Source organism: Heterodontus francisci, chromosome 36, assembly GCF_036365525.1.
Source record: "Heterodontus francisci isolate sHetFra1 chromosome 36, sHetFra1.hap1, whole genome shotgun sequence".
Lineage (NCBI taxonomy): Eukaryota > Metazoa > Chordata > Chondrichthyes > Heterodontiformes > Heterodontidae > Heterodontus > Heterodontus francisci.
Genome location: NC_090406.1, coordinates 19,650,302 through 19,668,048, shown reverse-complemented (window position 1 = coordinate 19,668,048; position 17,747 = coordinate 19,650,302). Strand labels below are relative to the sequence as shown.

General features: G+C 48.8%; 1 protein-coding gene across 8 annotated transcripts in view; it reads right to left on the bottom strand.

The window, feature by feature from the left end:
* LOC137351631 (protein strawberry notch homolog 2-like) overlaps positions 1–17,747 on the bottom strand; it is a 182,503-nt gene that overhangs the window by 73,714 nt on the left and 91,042 nt on the right. For all 8 annotated transcript variants that reach the window (XM_068016261.1, XM_068016260.1, XM_068016263.1 and 5 more), the window contains 3 exons: positions 16,727–16,867; positions 4,584–4,661; positions 2,605–2,701 (listed from right to left, as the gene is read on the bottom strand). In XM_068016261.1, coding sequence (XP_067872362.1) covers positions 2,605–2,701; positions 4,584–4,661; positions 16,727–16,867 — 316 coding nt within the window. The remainder of the gene's footprint in view (positions 1–2,604; positions 2,702–4,583; positions 4,662–16,726; positions 16,868–17,747) is intronic.

Below are 17,747 nucleotides of genomic sequence, written 5' to 3'. Positions count from 1 at the left end.
TGAAGGCACTGGATACGGCAAAGGCTATGGGCCATGATAACATCCTGGTTGTAGTACTGAAGACTTGTGCTCCAGAATTAGCTGCGCTCTTAGCCAAGCTGTTCCAGTACAGCTGCAACTCAACAATGTGGAAAATTGCCCAGCCCTATGCTGCCCACAAAAAGCAGGACAAATCCAATCTGGACAATTACCGACCCATCGGTCTGCTCTCAATCATCAGCAAAGTGATGGACAATGTTGTCGACAATGCTATCAAGCAGCACTTACACAGCAACAGCCTGCTCACTGATGCTCAATTTGGGTTCCACCAGGGCCACTTGGCTCCAGACCTCATTATGGCTTTGGTCCAAATATGGACAAAAGAGCTGAATTCCAGACGTGAGGTCAGAATGAGTACCCTTGGCATCAGGATTTGACCGAGTGTGGCATCAAGGAGCCCTAGCTGGAGTCAGAATAGCACAAAGGAAGAGGTCTGTGGTTGTTGGAGGCCAATCATCTCAGCCCCCGGACATTACAGCAGGACTCAGGGTAGTGTCCTACGCCCAACCATCTTCAGCTGCTTCATCAATGACCTTCCCTCCAACATTAGGTCAGAAGTGGGGATGTTCATTGATGATTGCACAGTCTTCAGCATCATTCGTGACTCCTCAGATACTGAAGCAGTCTGTGTCCAGATGCAGCAAGACATGGACAACATTCAGGTCTGGGCTGCTAAGTGACAACTAACAGTCGTGCTACACAGGCAATGACCATCTCAAACAAAAGAGAATCTAACCATCCCTCCTGAAGCTCAAAAGCATTACCATTGCTGAATCCACCACTATCAGCATCTTGGGGGTTAACAATGACCAGACACTGAACTGGACCAGCTATATAAATACTGTGGCCACAAGAGTGGGTCACAGCCTGGGAATTCTGCAGCAACTCTCCAAGCCTGTCTACTTTCTACAAGGCCTTGTCAGGTAATCTCCACTTGCCTGGATGAGTGCAGCTCCAATAACACTCAAAAAGCTCGACACCATCCAGAACAACGCAACCCACTTGACTGACACCCCATCCACCACATTAAACAAACACTCCCTCTACCACTGGTGTACAGTGGCAGCATTGTGTACCATTGACAAACTGTACGGCAGTAACTTGACAAGGCTCTGTCGATAGCACCTTCCAAGCCCATTACTTCTGCCACCTAGAAGAACAAGGACAGCAGAGGCTTGGGAACACCACCATCTGCAACGTCCCCTCCAAATCACTCACCATCCTGACTTGGAACTGTATCACTGTTCCTTCACTATCACTGAGTCAAAAACCTGGAACTCCCTTCCTAACAAGCACTGTGGGTGTATCTACACCACATAGACGGCAGCAGTTCAAGAAAGTGGCTCACCACCACCTTCTTAGAAGCAGTTAGGGTTGGGCAATAAATGCTGGTCTTGCCACTGATGCCCACATCCCAAAAATGAACTTAAAAAACTCCAACATTTCCATGTGTACATTTAGTATGTCTCTCCAAGCAAAAAGAGTGGTTATAAGGCACAAGTGTTGAATGAGCAGGTTCCAAAGGACAGGAAAATAGTAGTTGAAAGCGTGGGCACTGATGATGGTGCAGAGAACAAGCAGCTGAACTGGTATTAGAAGACTGGAGGATCTTTGTAGGAAAGCATGGTCGGATGTTATTGCTCAGGCACATTGCAGCGAAACCATGGAAAGATCTCAACGCAAGAACAATAATTTTAACCTGGGGTATAGGAAGCAAGCATGGCTCCTGAAGGACAGTTATGATGGGGATGTACATGGCATAGTTTATGAAAGGTAGAAGAAGTAAGGAAGTTACTGGAGAAATCAAGTATTGTGGAAATCAGGGCATGGATGAGGTTTCAACAGTAGAAGGGGAAAGGTGGAGTGAAAACTGATGGTTCAGCAGAAGTAGACAGTGGTCAGTAATGGATCAGACATAGAGAGGAAGCTAAGCTCAGAGTTGAATAGTATATAAGGGACTCACATCTTTGGAAACTATGCTTAAATGGGAGCAAGCAATTTGATGAAGAGTTGACAAGAATCAAAACCAATGAATTTGACAATGTCAACATCAATTTAGAGGATATAATGGCTCATTCAGAGAAAATGACAACAGCCTTGAGCTCAATGGGAGGAGGAAGAGATGCAGAGCTAGATGTTGTCCATGTAGCAGTGGAAAAGCTGACCCAATGCATCTGGAGGATACTGCCCAAGGGAAACATGTAAATAATTAAAAGGGGAAAAATAATTGAACCATTGCCTGGATGAGAGGAGACAGAAGCAGGAGGTGTTGGAAGCAAAGTAATATCTATGATGTGACAAGTAGGAATGGAATCATGGAATAATGCCACTTGGGTGGATTATGAAACATGTTCAAGGAAGGTGCAGTAGTTGACATTATAAAACAATTAAATATCATACAAATCTGTCATTAAATTATTACATTTCAGAACTTTGGTCCTTAATTTTATTCTTACAAAATAAACTTCATGGCCTCTTTTTTGGGCTGGCGACCAACTGTGAAACTGCATGCACTGCACAAATCTATTACAACAAATTACCACACAGCAATTCATCATCACGTACATTTGGAAGGTTTATATTCTGCATAAGTTTCTGCATGTCCCAATTCTTCTGGCTCCTCATCTTCAGCTTCTTCTTCCTCTTCCAGTTGTGGTGGAGGCTGTAACAACATCAGAAGCATCAGGGTCACTCAAATGTGGAAACTCTACAGTGATATTGTAAAATTTCTTCTATTTGCTTTCATAACAATATGTCACTCTTGGAACTTTGAGTTCACTGCCAGCTTTAAAACATAAGGAACATGTGCCAAATATAACATTTGCATTATTTCAACTTTAACTCTCCAAGCAATATGGCATTTCAAATTACAAAACAGTTCATCTCCAGGACACAGTTCAAAAAGTCTGCCATTAAAACGCTGAAAAGTGTGACTTCCCACATTCAAATAATGACGTCCAGATTGATGATCAGTTTCAGACACAGCCTAGTGTAATCTGAGATTCCACCAACAAACCAGGCACTGATTTACAATGTGGACCAGAGTTTGCGACTGATGTCTACAGTCAGGTTTCATCTTTCAGAGATGTAAAAAATAACTGCGCCTGCCTTCCGATGTTCTGAAATGGTTCAATCCACTCTTTGCAGAGTAGCTTGAAAGATGGTAGTTCTTTTGTGGGGAACAGGACAATAACCTTCACAAGGTGCTCCAGTTACAGGTTATTAATTAACACAACAAATGTTGTCAAAAGGCTAATGGACATCAAGTTGTCAATCACCCGGCATGAAGTGTAACGTGAAATTTGTTAAGGGACCACATCTGGAGCAGCGTTAAGGAAACAGGTGCGTTTGCGTGTGTGTCTGTGAGCGTGCTTTATTTGGAAGGTCTGTCATGTGCTAAACCTTTGAAGAGTTTGAAGGGCAGTAACATCCAAGCTACTTATAAATGAATAACTATATTTTTACAGCTTTATTTTCAGCTCCTTTTATGGAGAATCAAGTCAACACAGTATTAGGACTGAATAATAAAATTGTCAGCAGAAATTGCAAACTTGTCATGAAAACCACTGGGAGTGAGCCTAAAATATTTGTGAGATTCTATACAGCTAACTGTCCTGCTTTTATATTTAACTGTATTATTTCTTTAAACTATATTTTCTTATTTAATTTTTTTGAGACCCATATTGCAATTTAGTTTAAATTTTGGTTTCTTGCAATATTTTTCTGTTTTTGTCTACTATACGGTTTCTTTATTTACTTTCCAAGGTTTTCTTTTATTCCTTTTCTTTATCTGCTTTCCATTTTTCCCTCCCCCCAAAAGCTTCCTTAGATCTCTTGTAAAATTATCAGGACCCTCAAGTAATCCTAATGTATATGTATAGTATGGTGGGATCTAATTACAGTGGCGCAGTGGTTAGCACTGCAGCCTCACAGCTCCAGCGACCCAGGTTTAATTCTGGGTACTGCCTGTGTGGAGTTTGCAAGTTCTCCCTGTGTCTGCGTGGGTTTCCTCCGGGTGCTCCGGTTTCCTCCCACATGCAAAAAACTTGCAGGTTGATAGGTTAATTGGCCATTATAAATTGCCCCTAGTATAGGTAGGTGGTAGGGAAACATAGGGACAGGTGGGGATGTGGTAGGGATATGGGATTAGTGTAGGATTAGTATAAGTGGGTGGTTGGTGGTCGACACAGACTCGGTGGGCCGAAGGGCCTGTTTTCAGTGCTGTATCTCTAAACTAAACTAAACTAATTAGTTCTGCTCTACGACATTTAAAGGGTAAAATGTGTGACTGTACTCGGACTCCAATAGCAGTGCAAGCTTAACAGTGTGATTGGGACAGTCATGTCAACAATCTGGCCAATTCTATGAAAAATAAATCATCAAGCAAAATCTAATCCAATCTCTGTTAATGGATGTCTCCTACTAAGTTGCTATCAAATGTGGCTAAAAATGTTGTTTAATAAATGTAAACTTCTCAAAAGGTTAAGAAGAAAAGCATATTATACTTCTGGAATGCAGAGATAAATCACTGGCAGCAAAAATACCTGAAAAGAATGAGTTGGCCCATTGTTGATTGGCAGGTAATTTGAAAATGGCAGACTTAGTGGAAATGCATGTGCAAGCTGTAAAATACAAACAAGTAAGAATCATTTTTTGAAACAATATACCAAAACAATAACAACAAAGCTATTTCACATATGAATTCCTTTCAAAAAGTGTAGAAATATGGAATAAGTAAGATTTCCTGTGGCACTTCTACTGTTTAAAAAAATGGTCTATGTGAACATCAGTTGAAAACTAGGTTCAGTCTTAGCTATGGTACACTCGATGATCATGTATTCTCCCAACACTCACTGCCTCAATCACACATGAAGACTGGTCTAGGACTATGCAAGGTTAAGGATGACTACTGGCACCTCTATAACTATATCCCAATAACAGACAGCTCAATCAGGAGAGGATGGGGAAAATTCTTCTTTTTCTGTGAAGTCCTTTTAGTGGCTTCACTTCTAATATGCAAAATATAACAAAGGAATTTATTTCGCACTTTTCATGACCTCCACATGTCTCAAAGAGGGAATGACCCAAGTTTTCTCGACTCATGAGGGCAATGTGTTAACATAATAGCAAGCAAAGGGAAGCAACACAGGAAGAGCAGGCCATTCAACCCCTTAAGCCTGTTCCACCAGTCCATTAGATCATGGACGATCTGTATCGTAACACCATCTTGGTTCCATGACCATTAATGCACTTGTCTAACAAAACCCTAGCAATCTCAGTTTTGAGGTTGACCTAACTTCAACAGCTTTTTGCCAGGGAGAGATCCAGATTTCCACTACCATTGGTGTGAAAAAAAGGTACTTCCTGACCTCACTCTCTTAACAGCCTAGCTCTAATTTTAAGATTACATCACATTGTTCTGGACTCCCCCAAGAAGGAACAGTTTCCCTCTATCTACCCTATCAATTCCTTTAATCATCTGAAAAACCTCAGTTAGATCATTCCTTAATCTGCTATACTCAAGGGATGCAAGTCCCTAATAATGCAACTCTTTCAGCCCCAGTATTAGGGGCAGGAGAATATATAAATAACTTTGCAATGAAAATATTCTCTCACTGATTTGAAGTGATAGAATGATCACAATACTTGCCACTTTATTATTTTAAGGTGTCCTACTTTGCACATTATTCTCTGGCTGAGAGTCATACCAGGTGAGCTACCCGAAAGCCTTTATCAATTCTTTCCATTAACTATCCAGCTACCAATCTTTCCACTTGTCCTCTGTCAAATGGTACAGCTAAGATTGGGAATGCACTTTGTGAAACTGAAACCTTCATTCTCCAGCACCCCTTGTCAGTACAGCAATGTGTACCTCTTAAGACATCACCTAGATATTTTTACTCTCTTGGTAATATACTAGAATTATTCTATGAATGAATAAAAAAGCCAGCTTAAGGCGGCCAAAAAAAAGGCCTTCAGATGTGAACATAAGCCCGAGAAACAGAATGACAGCAACTTATATTTATATAGGGTTTTAACATAACAAAATGTCCCAATATGCTTCACAGGAGCATTATAAAACAAAATTTGAGGCCGAGCCACATAAGGAGATATTAAGTCAGATGACCTAAAGCTTCATCAAAGAGGTAAGTTTTAAGCAGTATCTTAAAGGAAGAAAGCCAGGTAGAGACAGTGGTGTAGGGAGGGAATTCCAGAGCTTAGGGCTGAGGCAACTGAAGGCATAGCCATGAATGGCGGAGAGATTAAAATCAGGGATGCTCAAGAAGCCAGAATTAGATTAGCTCAGATATAAGAACATAAGAAAATAAGAAACAAAAGCAGCAGTAGGCCAAACGGCTCCTAGAGCCTTCTACACCATTTAATATCATGGCTGATCTGATATTGGCCTGAACACTTTCGTCCCGGTTCTTCATAACCCTCGACTCCTCTATAGTTCAAGAATCTTTGTCTCAGCCTTGAATATACCCAATAACTCAGCCTCCGCTGCTCTCTGGGGTAGAAAATTCCAAAGATTCTTGATCCTCAGAGAAGAAATTTCTCCTCTTCTCTGTCTTAAATGGGTGACACCTTATTCTAAAACTGTGCCCCACAAGGGGAAACATTCTCTCAGCATCTACCCTGTCAAGCCCCCTCAGAATCTTATATGTTTCAATAAGATCATCTCTCATTCTTCGAAACTCCAATGAGTCCAAGCCCAACCTTCTTAACCTTTCCTCATAATCAATGCCTTCATCCCAGCAATTATCCTAGTGAACCTTCTCTGAACTGCCTCCAATGCAAGTATATCCCTCCTTAAATAAGGAGAGCAAAACTCTACACACTACTCTGGGTGTGGTCTCACCAATGTACTATACAGTTAAAGCAAGACTCCCTATCTTAATACTCCATTCCTCTTGCAATAAATGCCAATATTCCATTTGCCTTCCTAACTATTTACTGTACCTGCATGCTAACTTTTTGTGTCCCATATAGGACGCCCAGATCCCTCTGTCCCACAGCACTCTGTAGTCTATCACCATTTAAATAAAAAGCGGATAACCTCACATTATATTACTTCTGCCAAACTTTTGCCCATTCACACAATCGATCTATATCTCTTTGCGGACACTTTGTGCCCTCCTCACAATTTGCTTTCCTACCTACCTTTGTATTGTCAGCAAATTTGGCTACAATATGCTTGGTCCTTTCACCCAAGTCACAAAAGAAGTGTCAATAGTTGAGACCCTGCACTGATCCCTGTGGCACCCCAGGAGTTACCTGACAATGACCCATTTATCCCGATTCTTTTATCTGTTAGTTAGCCAATTCTCTATCTATGCTAATATATTGCCCCCATCACCATGAGCTCTTATCTTGTGCAGTAATCTTTTATGTGGCACCTTACTGAATGCCTTTTGGAAATCCAAATACACTACATCTACTGGTTCCCCTTTATCCACCCTGCTCATTACAAGTTCAAAGACCTCTAACAAATTTGTCAAACACAATTTCCCTTTCATAAAACCATGTTGACTCTGCTTGTTTGTATTCTGATTTTATAAATATCCTGCTCATACTTTCTTAATAATGGATTCCAGCATTTTCCCAATGACACAGGTTTGGTTAACTGGTCTATAGTTTCTTGCTTTCTGTCTCGTTCCTTTCTTGAACAGCGGTGTTACATTTGCGGTTTTCTAATCCGCTGGAACCTCTCCAGAATCTAGGGAATTTTGGAAGACTGCAATGCATCCACCATCTCTGCAGCCACTTCTTTTAAGACCCATGAATGCAGGCCATCAGGTCAAGGGGACTTGTTAGCCTTTAGTACGATAAGTTTGCCTCGTACTTTATCTCTCATGACAATGATTACTTTAAGTTCCTTCCTCCCGATTTTCTACTATTATTAGGATGCTTTTATTGTCTTCGACCATGAGACAGATACCAAATATTTGTTCAAAGTCTCTGCCATTTCCTTGTTTCTCATTATGAATTTCCCAGTCTCATCCTCAAAGGGAACAATGCTTATTTTAGATACTATCTTCCTTTTTACATGCTTGTAGAAGCTCTTTTTAAACATTTTTTGCTAGTTTACTCTCAATCTATTTTCTCCCTCAATTTTTTTCAGCCATCCTTTGGCGGTTTCTAAAATTTTCCCATCTTCTGGCCTCTTACTAATCTTCACAACAGTGTATGCCTTTTCTTTCAATTTGATACCATCCTTCATTTCCTTAGTTAGCCATGGATGGTTCTTCCTTCTCGTAGAATCTTTCTTTCTCAATGGAATATATCTGTTGAGAATTATGAACTATCTCCTTAAATCTCTGCCATTGCTTATCTACCGTCTTACCTTTTAATCTATTTTTCCAGTGCACTTTAGCTAACTGTCTTCATAACTTACTAATTGCCTTGATTTAAGGTTAAGACACTAGTTTTTGACCCAAGTTTCTTATCCTCAAACAGAATGTAAAATTCTAGCATGTTCCTGACAGAATCCTTCTATTAATTGATCGCCTCTCATTGTACATTACCAGATCTAAAATAGCCTGTTCCACTATGTATTTTTCCAGGAAACTTTCCCAAATACAATAAACTTGCCCTCAAGGCTACCTTTGCCGATTTGATTTGTCCAAACTATAAGATTAAAGTCGCCTATGATTATTGCAGTACATTTCTTACAACCCCCCATTATTTCTGGATTTATACTCTGTCTTGGAGGATTGTGGGCCTGCAGGAGATTAGACAGACCAGGAGGGACAAGGGCATGGAGTGATTCAAAAACAAGGATGAGAATTTTAAAATCAAGACATTGCTTGACCGGGAGCCAATGTAGATCAGCGGGCACAGGTTGATAGGTGAAAGGGTCTTGGTGCGAGTTAAGACACAGGCAGCAGAGTTTTGGATGATCTCAACTTGATGGAGGATAGAATGTGGGAGACCAGCCAAGAGTGCATTGGAATAGTCAAGCTTAGAGGTAACAAAGGCATGGATGAAGGCTTCAGCAGCAGATGAGCTGAGACAGGGGTGAAGTCAGGCAACATTTGAGGTGGAAATAGCCAGTCTTAGTGTTGGCATGATATGTAGTTGGAAGCTCATCTCGGGGTCAAATATGACACCAAGGTTGTGAACAGAGTGGTTTAGTCTTGGACTGCTGCCAGGGAGAGGGATGAAGTCGGTAGCTAGGGAACAGGGACTGAAATCAAGAAGGACTGCTGTTGAAATGCAACCATTACGCCACTTGATGCACCCTTACTTATGGCCACACAAATGCATTTAAAACTTGCAAATAATGTCTAGGGCCAAACGAAACACAGACCTACATATCTGGACGATGCCCAGCAATTAAAAACACAAGGATCAAGTGCCATAACAAAATTTTGGACACTAAAGAACCATGCAATCAAGCATGGATGGATGGCTTACATCGAGCCTCCATTCAAGACATCGGAACGCACTTCAATTTTGTCCAGTACGTCAGTGTTTTACAGTTGACTACATTAAAATAATCAGACAAGAAACACGAGTTGACATAACGTCCTGTTATTTCTACAAACTAAATCTTTTTCAATTCATTATCAGGTTAAGAGTATTTCCTTTCTCTGCAAGCCATTTAAAGGAAACAGCATCAGTGAGGGAAAGTACTTTCAGCATACAGTACCTACCCTGCTATATTTCCTACACATTGTTAACCCCTGCAGGTAAGAAAGGCTGACCTGCAGCTCTGAGAAAACTGAGATTTTGCAAGAGCAGGGAGATTTTCCTTCAAATAAAAGAGCTTATCCATATTTGTAGAAGACTCTGAGATGAGGAATATAATTTACACCCAATATGACTTTCTTTAAGGGGCACAATATCCTGTAATTCTCTCCCTTTCTGACACAGCTGGGTCATATACCTCCTCCAGCAAAAGCATGGTGAGGAAATTTGCTCCCCAGTCTTTTTGTTGATTGATCTTAAGGACATGATGGTTTCCACCTTCGAGTCTTAAAAGAAACAGGTAGGAAAATTGCAGTGCTTCGCAATTACTGAAGCTCTCTAGATTCTAGTATTGTGACTTTGGATTGGAAACTTGCAAATGTCACTACATTATTTAAGAAAGGAGGGAGGGAGAAACCAATGTTCCTATGTTCCAATATTTACATAAGAGAAAAGATTGGTAATATGAATTGGGAGACAGTGAAGAAGAGTGCTAGTATAACTGAGGGAGGGAGAAAAGTGGGTACATGGGGATAGAAAAGACTCAGCACAGGGCTGTCCAACAAACGGCCCATGGCCATGATCCGGCCCGTGGCTGTATACTGTACCCATGGCCTTTTCTCATCCTTCCCAGGGGTCCACGACTGGAGATGAGAAATTCCGCATTGCCAGGCTGGCTTTTTAGAAAAGATCGTAAGTCGGTTTCACAGCTGACAGATTCTGACATCGAGAACAGCTGTTTCTGAACTTCGGACAGATTCATGGTTTTCCAACAGCCTTTTAAAAAATTCAGAATCTGTCCGAAGTTCAGAAACTGCAGTTCCCAATACCAGGATCTATCAGCTGTGAAACCAACTTCAGATTTTAAAAAAATTGATCAACCATCTGCTGAGCACTCTGCTCTCTGCAACTGTCTGGAAGAGGGAGAGTGAGAGCGAGAGAAATAGGGGGAGAGAGAAAGAGATGGGGGGGGGAGAGAGAGAGTGGGGGGGGAGAGAGAGAGAGATGGTGAGAGAGAGAGATAGGAGGGATAGAGAGAGATGGGGGGGGAGAGAGAGATGGGGGGGGGAGAAGAGAGAGGTGGGGGGGGGAAGAGAGAGATAGGAGGGGGGAGAGAGAGATGGGGGGGGGGGAGAGAGGGGGGGGAAAGAGAGGGGGGAGGGGAGAGGTGGGGGGGGGAGAGAGAGATGGGGGGGGACAGAGAGATGAGGGGGGGACAGAGAGATTGGGGGGGGACAGAGAGATGGGGGGGACAGAGAGATGGGGGGGGGACAGAGAGATGGGGGGGGACAGAGAGATGGGGGGGGACAGAGAGATGGGGGGGGTCAGAGAGATGGGAGGGGGACAGAGAGATGGGAGGGGGACAGAGAGATGGGAGGGGGACAGCGAGATGGGGGGGGACAGCGAGATGGGGGGGGACAGCGAGATGGGGGGGGACAGCGAGATGGGGGGGACAGAGAGATGGGGGGGGCAGAGAGATGGGGGGGGGAGACAGAGAGATGGGGGGGACAGAGAGATGGGGAGGGGACAGAGAGATGGGGGGGGGACAGAGAGATGGGGGGGGGGACAGAGAGATGGGGGGGGGGACAGAGAGATGGGGGGGGACAGAGAGATGGGGGGGGACAGAGAGATGGGGGGGGACAGAGAGATGGGGGGGGGACAGAGAGATGGGGGGGGGACAGAGAGATGGGGGGGGGACAGAGAGATGGGGGGGGACAGAGAGATGGGGGGGGGACAGAGAGATGGGGGGGACAGAGAGATGGGGGGGGGGCAGAGAGATGGGGGGGACAGAGAGATGGGGGGGGACAGAGAGATGGGGGGGGACAGAGAGATGGGGGGGGACAGAGAGATGGGGGGGGGACAGTGAGATGGGGGGGGACAGAGAGATGGGGGGGGGGACAGAGAGATGGGGGGGGGGGGACAGAGAGATGGGGGGGGGGACAGAGAGATGGGGGGGGGACAGAGAGATGGGGGGGGGACAGAGAGATGGGGGGGGGGGGACAGAGAGATGGGGGGGGGACAGAGAGATGGGGGGGGGGGACAGAGAGATGGGGGGGGGGGACAGAGAGATGGGGGGGGGGACAGAGAGATGGGGGGGGACAGAGATGGGGGGGGAGAGAGAGATGGGGGGGAGAGAGAGATGGGGGGGAGAGAGAGATGGGGGGGGGAGAGAGAGATGGGGGGGAGAGAGAGATGGGGGGGAGAGAGAGATGGGGGGGAGAGAGAGATGGGGGGGAGAGAGAGATGGGGGGGAGAGAGAGATGGGGGGAAGAGAGATGGGGGGGAGAGAGATGGGGGGGGAGAGAGATGGGGGGGGAGAGAGATGGGGGGGGAGAGAGATGGGGGGGGAGAGAGATGGGGGGGGAGAGAGATGGGGGGGGGGAAAGAGAGAGATGGGGGGGGGGAAGAGAGAGATGGGGGGGAGAGAGAGAGATGGGGGGGAGAGAGAGAGAGATAGGGGGGAGAGAGAGAGAGATAGGGGGGAGAGAGAGAGAGATAGGGGGGAGAGAGAGAGAGATGGGGGGGAGAGGGAGAGATGGGGGGGAGAGAGAGGTGGGGGGAGAGAGAGAGGTGGGGGGGAGAGAGAGATGGGGGGGGGAAGAGAGAGATGGGGGGGGGAAGAGAGAGATGGGGGGAGAGAGAGAGATGGGGGGGAAGAGAGAGATGGGGGGGAAGAGAGAGATGGGGGGGGGAAGAGAGAGATGGGGGGGGGGAAGAGAGAGATGGGGGGGGGAAGAGAGAGATGGGGGGGGAAGAGAGAGATTGGGGGGGAAGAGAGAGATGGGGGGGAAGAGAGAGATGGGGGGGGAAGAGAGAGATGGGGGGGGAAGAGAGAGATGGGGGGGGAAGAGAGAGATGGGGGGGGAAGAGAGAGATGGGGGGGGAAGAGAGAGATGGGGGGGGGGAAGAGAGAGATGGGGGGGAGGAGAGAGAGATGGGGGGGAGGAGAGAGAGATGGGGGGGAGGAGAGAGAGATGGGGGGGGAGGAGAGAGAGATGGGGGGGGAGGAGAGAGAGATGGGGGGGAGAGAGAGAGATGGGGGGGAGAGAGAGAGATGGGGGGGGAAAGAGAGAGATGGGGGGGGAAAGAGAGAGATGGGGGGGGGAAGAGAGAGATGGGGGGGAGAGAGAGAGATGGGGGGGAAGAGAGAGATGGGGGGGAAGAGAGAGATGGGGGGGGGAAGAGAGAGATGGGGGGGGAAGAGAGAGATGGGGGGGGGGAAGAGAGAGATGGGGGGGAAGAGAGAGATGGGGGGGGGAAGAGAGAGATGGGGGGGGAAGAGAGAGATGGGGGGGGGGAAGAGAGAGACGGGGGGGGAAGAGAGAGATTGGGGGGGAAGAGAGAGATGGGGGGGAAGAGAGAGATGGGGGGGGAAGAGAGAGATGGGGGGGGGAAGAGAGAGATGGGGGGGGGAAGAGAGAGATGGGGGGGGGGAAAAGAGAGAGATGGGGGGGGAAGAGAGAGATGGGGGGGGGGAAGAGAGAGATGGGGGGGAGGAGAGAGAGATGGGGGGGAGGAGAGAGAGATGGGGGGGAGGAGAGAGAGATGGGGGGGGAGGAGAGAGAGATGGGGGGGGAGGAGAGAGAGATGGGGGGGAGAGAGAGAGATGGGGGGGAGAGAGAGAGATGGGGGGGGAAAGAGAGAGATGGGGGGGGAAAGAGAGAGATGGGGGGGGAAAGAGAGAGATGGGGGGGGAAGAGAGAGATGGGGGGGGAAGAGAGAGATGGGGGGGGAAGAGAGAGATGGGGGGGGAAGAGAGAGATGGGGGGGGAAGAGAGAGATGGGGGGGGAAGAGAGAGATGGGGGGGAAGAGAGAGATGGGGGGGGGAAGAGAGAGATGGGGGGGGGGAAGAGAGAGATGGGGGGGGGAAGAGAGAGATGGGGGGGGGGAAGAGAGAGATGGGGGGGAAGAGAGAGATGGGGGGAGAGAGAGAGATGGGGGGGGAGAGAGAGATGGGGGGGGAGAGAGAGATGGGGGGGGAGAGAGAGATGGGGGGGGAGAGAGAGATGGGGGGGGAGAGAGAGATGGGGGGAGAGAGAGAGATGGGGGGAGAGAGAGAGATGGGGGGAGAGAGAGAGATGGGGGGGGAGAGAGAGAGATGGGGGGGGAGAGAGAGAGATGGGGGGGGAGAGAGAGAGATGGGGGGGAGAGAGAGAGATGGGGGGGAGAGAGAGAGATGGGGGGGAGAGAGAGAGATGGGGGGGAGAGAGAGAGATGGGGGGGAGAGAGAGAGATGGGGGGGGGAAGATAGAGATGGGGGGGGGGAAGAAGAGATGGGGGGGGGAAGAGAGAGATGGGGGGGGGAAGAGAGAGATGGGGGGGGGAAGACAGAGATGGGGGGGTAGAGAGAGATGGGGGGGGAGAGAGAGATGGGGGGGGAGAGAGAGAGATGGGGGGAGAGAGAGAGATGGGGGGAACAGAGAGATGGGGGGAACAGAGAGATGGGGGGGGGGAACAGAGAGATGGGGGGGAACAGAGAGATGGGGGGGAAGAGATGGGGGGAAGAGAGATGGGGGGGAGAGAGAGATGGGGGGGGAGGGAGAGATGGGGGGGGGAGGGAGAGATGGGGGGGGAGAGAGAGATGGGGGGGGGAGAGAGAGATGGGGGGGGAGAGAGAGATGGGGGGGGGAGAGAGAGATGGGGGGGGAGAGAGAGATGGGGGGGGAGAGAGAGATGGGGGGGAGAGAGAGAGATGGGGGGGAGAGAGAGATGGGGGGGGGAGAGAGAGATGGGGGGGGAGAGAGAGATGGGGGGGAGAGAGAGATGGGGGGAGAGAGAGATGGGGGGGAGAGAGAGATGGGGGGGAGAGAGAGATGGGGGGGAGAGAGAGATGGGGGGGGGGAGAGAGAGAGATGGGGGGGGGAAGAGAGAGAGATGGGGGGGGAAGAGAGAGAGATGGGGGGGAGAGAGAGAGATGGGGGGAGAGAGAGATGGGGGAGAGAGAGAGATGGGGGGGGAGAGAGAGAGATGGGGGGGAAGAGAGAGAGATGGGGGGGAAGAGAGAGAGATGGGGGGGGAAGAGAGAGAGATGGGGGGGGAAGAGAGAGTGATGGGGGGGGAAGAGAGAGAGATGGGGGGGGAAGAGAGAGAGATGGGGGGAGGAGAGAGAGAGATTGGGGGGGGAAGAGAGAGAGATGGGGGGGGAGAGAGAGATGGGGGGGGGGAGGAGAGAGAGAGATGGGGGGGGAGGAGAGAGAGAGATGGGGGGGAGGAGAGAGAGAGATGGGGGGGGGGAGAGAGAGAGATGGGGGGGGAGAGAGAGAGATGGGGGGGAGAGAGAGAGATGGGGGGGGGAGAGAGAGAGATGGGGGGGGGAGAGAGAGAGATGGGGGGGGAGAGAGAGAGATGGGGGGGGGGAGAGAGAGATGGGGGGGGAGAGAGAGAGATGGGGGGGGTGGAGAGAGAGAGAGATGGGGGGGTGGAGAGAGAGAGATGGGGGGGGGAGAGAGAGATGGGGGGGAGAGAGAGATAGGGGGGAGAGAGAGATGGGGGGTGGGGGAGAGAGATGGGGGGGGGAGAGAGAGATGGGGGGGGGAGAGAGATGGGGGGGGGGAGAGAGAGATGGGGGGTGGGGAGAGAGAGATGGGGGGGGAGAGAGAGATGGGGGGGGGAGAGAGAGATGGGGGGGGGAGAGAGAGATGGGGGGGGGAGAGAGAGGTGGGGGGGGGAGAGAGAGAGATGGGGGGGGGGGGAGAGAGAGATGGGGGGGGGGAGAGAGAGATGGGGGGGGGGAGAGAGAGATGGGGGGGGGGAGAGAGAGATGGGGGGGGAGAGAGAGATGGGGGGGGAGAGAGAGATGGGGGGGGGAGAGAGAGATGGGGGGGGGAGAGAGAGATGGGGGGGGGAGAGAGAGATGGGGGGGGGAGAGAGAGATGGGGGGGGGAGAGAGAGATGGGGGGGGGAGAGAGAGATGGGGGGGGGAGAGAGAGATGGGGGGGGGGAGAGAGAGATGGGGGGGGGAGAGAGAGATGGGGGGGGGAGAGAGAGATGGGGGGGAGAGAGAGATGGGGGGGGAGAGAGAGATGGGGGGGGAGAGAGAGATGGGGGGAGGGAGAGAGAGATGGGGGGGGAGAGAGATGGGGGGGGAGAGAGAGATGGGGGGGGAGAGAGAGATGGGGGGGGAGAGAGATGGGGGGGGAGAGAGAGATGGGGGGGGGAGAGAGAGATGGGGGGGGGAGAGAGAGATGGGGGGGGAGAGAGAGATGGGGGGGGAGATGGGGGGGGGAAGAGAGAGATTGGGGGGGGAGAGAGAGATTGGGGGGGGGAGAGAGAGATTGGAGGGGGAGAGAGAGATTGGGGGGGAGAGAGAGATGGGGGGTGGGGGGAGAGTGAGATGGGGGGGAGAGAGAGAGATGGGGGGGGAGAGAGAGATGGGGGGGGGGGAGAGAGAGATGGCGGGGGAGAGAGAGATGGGGGGGGGAGAGAGAGATAGGGGGGAGAGAGAGATAGGGGGGAGAGAGAGAGATGGGGGGGAGAGAGAGAGATGGGGGGAGAGAGAGAGATGGGGGGAGAAAGAGAGATGGGGGGAGAAAGAGAGATGGGGGGAGAAAGAGAGATGGGGGGAGAGAGAGAGATGGGGGGGAGAGAGAGAGATACAGATGGAAGAGAGAGATGGGGGAGAGAGAGATGGGGGGGGGAAGAGAGAGATAGGGGGAGAGAGAGAGAGAGATGGGAGGAGAGAGAGAGAGATAGGGGGGGGAGAGAGAGAGAGCCCTCTGATTGGCTGGCAGCTCTTGAAGGTGGAATCCCGGCTCTTGAAACTTAGTTCTAAAAGACGGGAGGATTGCTCCGGGGATCCTGCATGAAAAGGCAGAAGTGGGCTTTCCCCTGCCTTTTCGGCCTGGTACCGGGAGCCCTACCTCTAACACAAAATCCAGCCCAAAGTGTCAAAATGATCAAGAGTTTGGTCTGTTTTGAATTTTCAATGTTAAAAGCCCATCACTGCTATCAAAAAATATGAAATACAGCCAATCATATCTTTTCAGCACTGACCTCTATGTTGGGTTCTATTCTGCCTGAAGACCAAATGCTTGGAGTAAGAACATCCAGATTACAATCCTCAGTATCGGCAATATCAGACAGTGATGGATCAGGTGAGGAGAAAAGGGAATTATCATCCATACAATTGAAATCCTGCAAAATACAAAAAAAAATGAAAATAAGGTGAATGGTATAACACTTCTTGCTGAATGCTTGAAAAGGACTTGTTAAAAGGCACCTGATTTTGGTGATACAATTTTACGCTTCTTTATAGGTAACACAATTGTGTTTATAGGATATTATCTATAACCTAGCCCCGTTGGCGAAGGTTGAACACAAAATTATTTTGTACAATGTTGTTTGTAAAAAACAGTTTAAAGCCAAGTATTTTACTATTAAAATATAATGTTCTCTCCACAGGTTCAGGAATGTAATATTTTCCTTCTTAGTGGAATAACAAAATTACAACACTCCAGAAGCTAACACCTGCGTCCCAGGGAAGGAGATTGATTCAACCATAAAGCTCATGGGGAGAAGGGTGTGTAAGCTCTGAGCACTGTTAATCACATGTACTAATTGAACTAATTAACAGACTGGTTATTCAAAGTTGGTAATGTCAACTACCTAAGGAATTAGTCTTAAAGTAATATCACCATTTAGAATCTCAGTCTGATTGCTGCTACAGCTACTGCTCAGTATCCATTCATGTTGATTTACCATGATATAATGAATTGCCTGTATAACCTTTGCTACTCTTTTAAATAACCCTGTTCATTAATGGTTTGTTACACAGCTGCTTGACAACACTGAATACACTTATGTAAGTCAGACGTTGGGCATCCAAAATCCTGGCTGATCACTGCAGCAAGGAGAAACTGCAATCAACGGAACGTTTGTTCGAGGGGCCGGGAGGAACTCTCCTGCTCCTCCTGGGCAACAAGCAGTACTACAAAAAAAACTGCTTGATCCGGCTGCCCCAGCCTACATTGAGCCGCCAGGTTTCCCAAGCCCTGAGAAACCCAACAGGCCCATG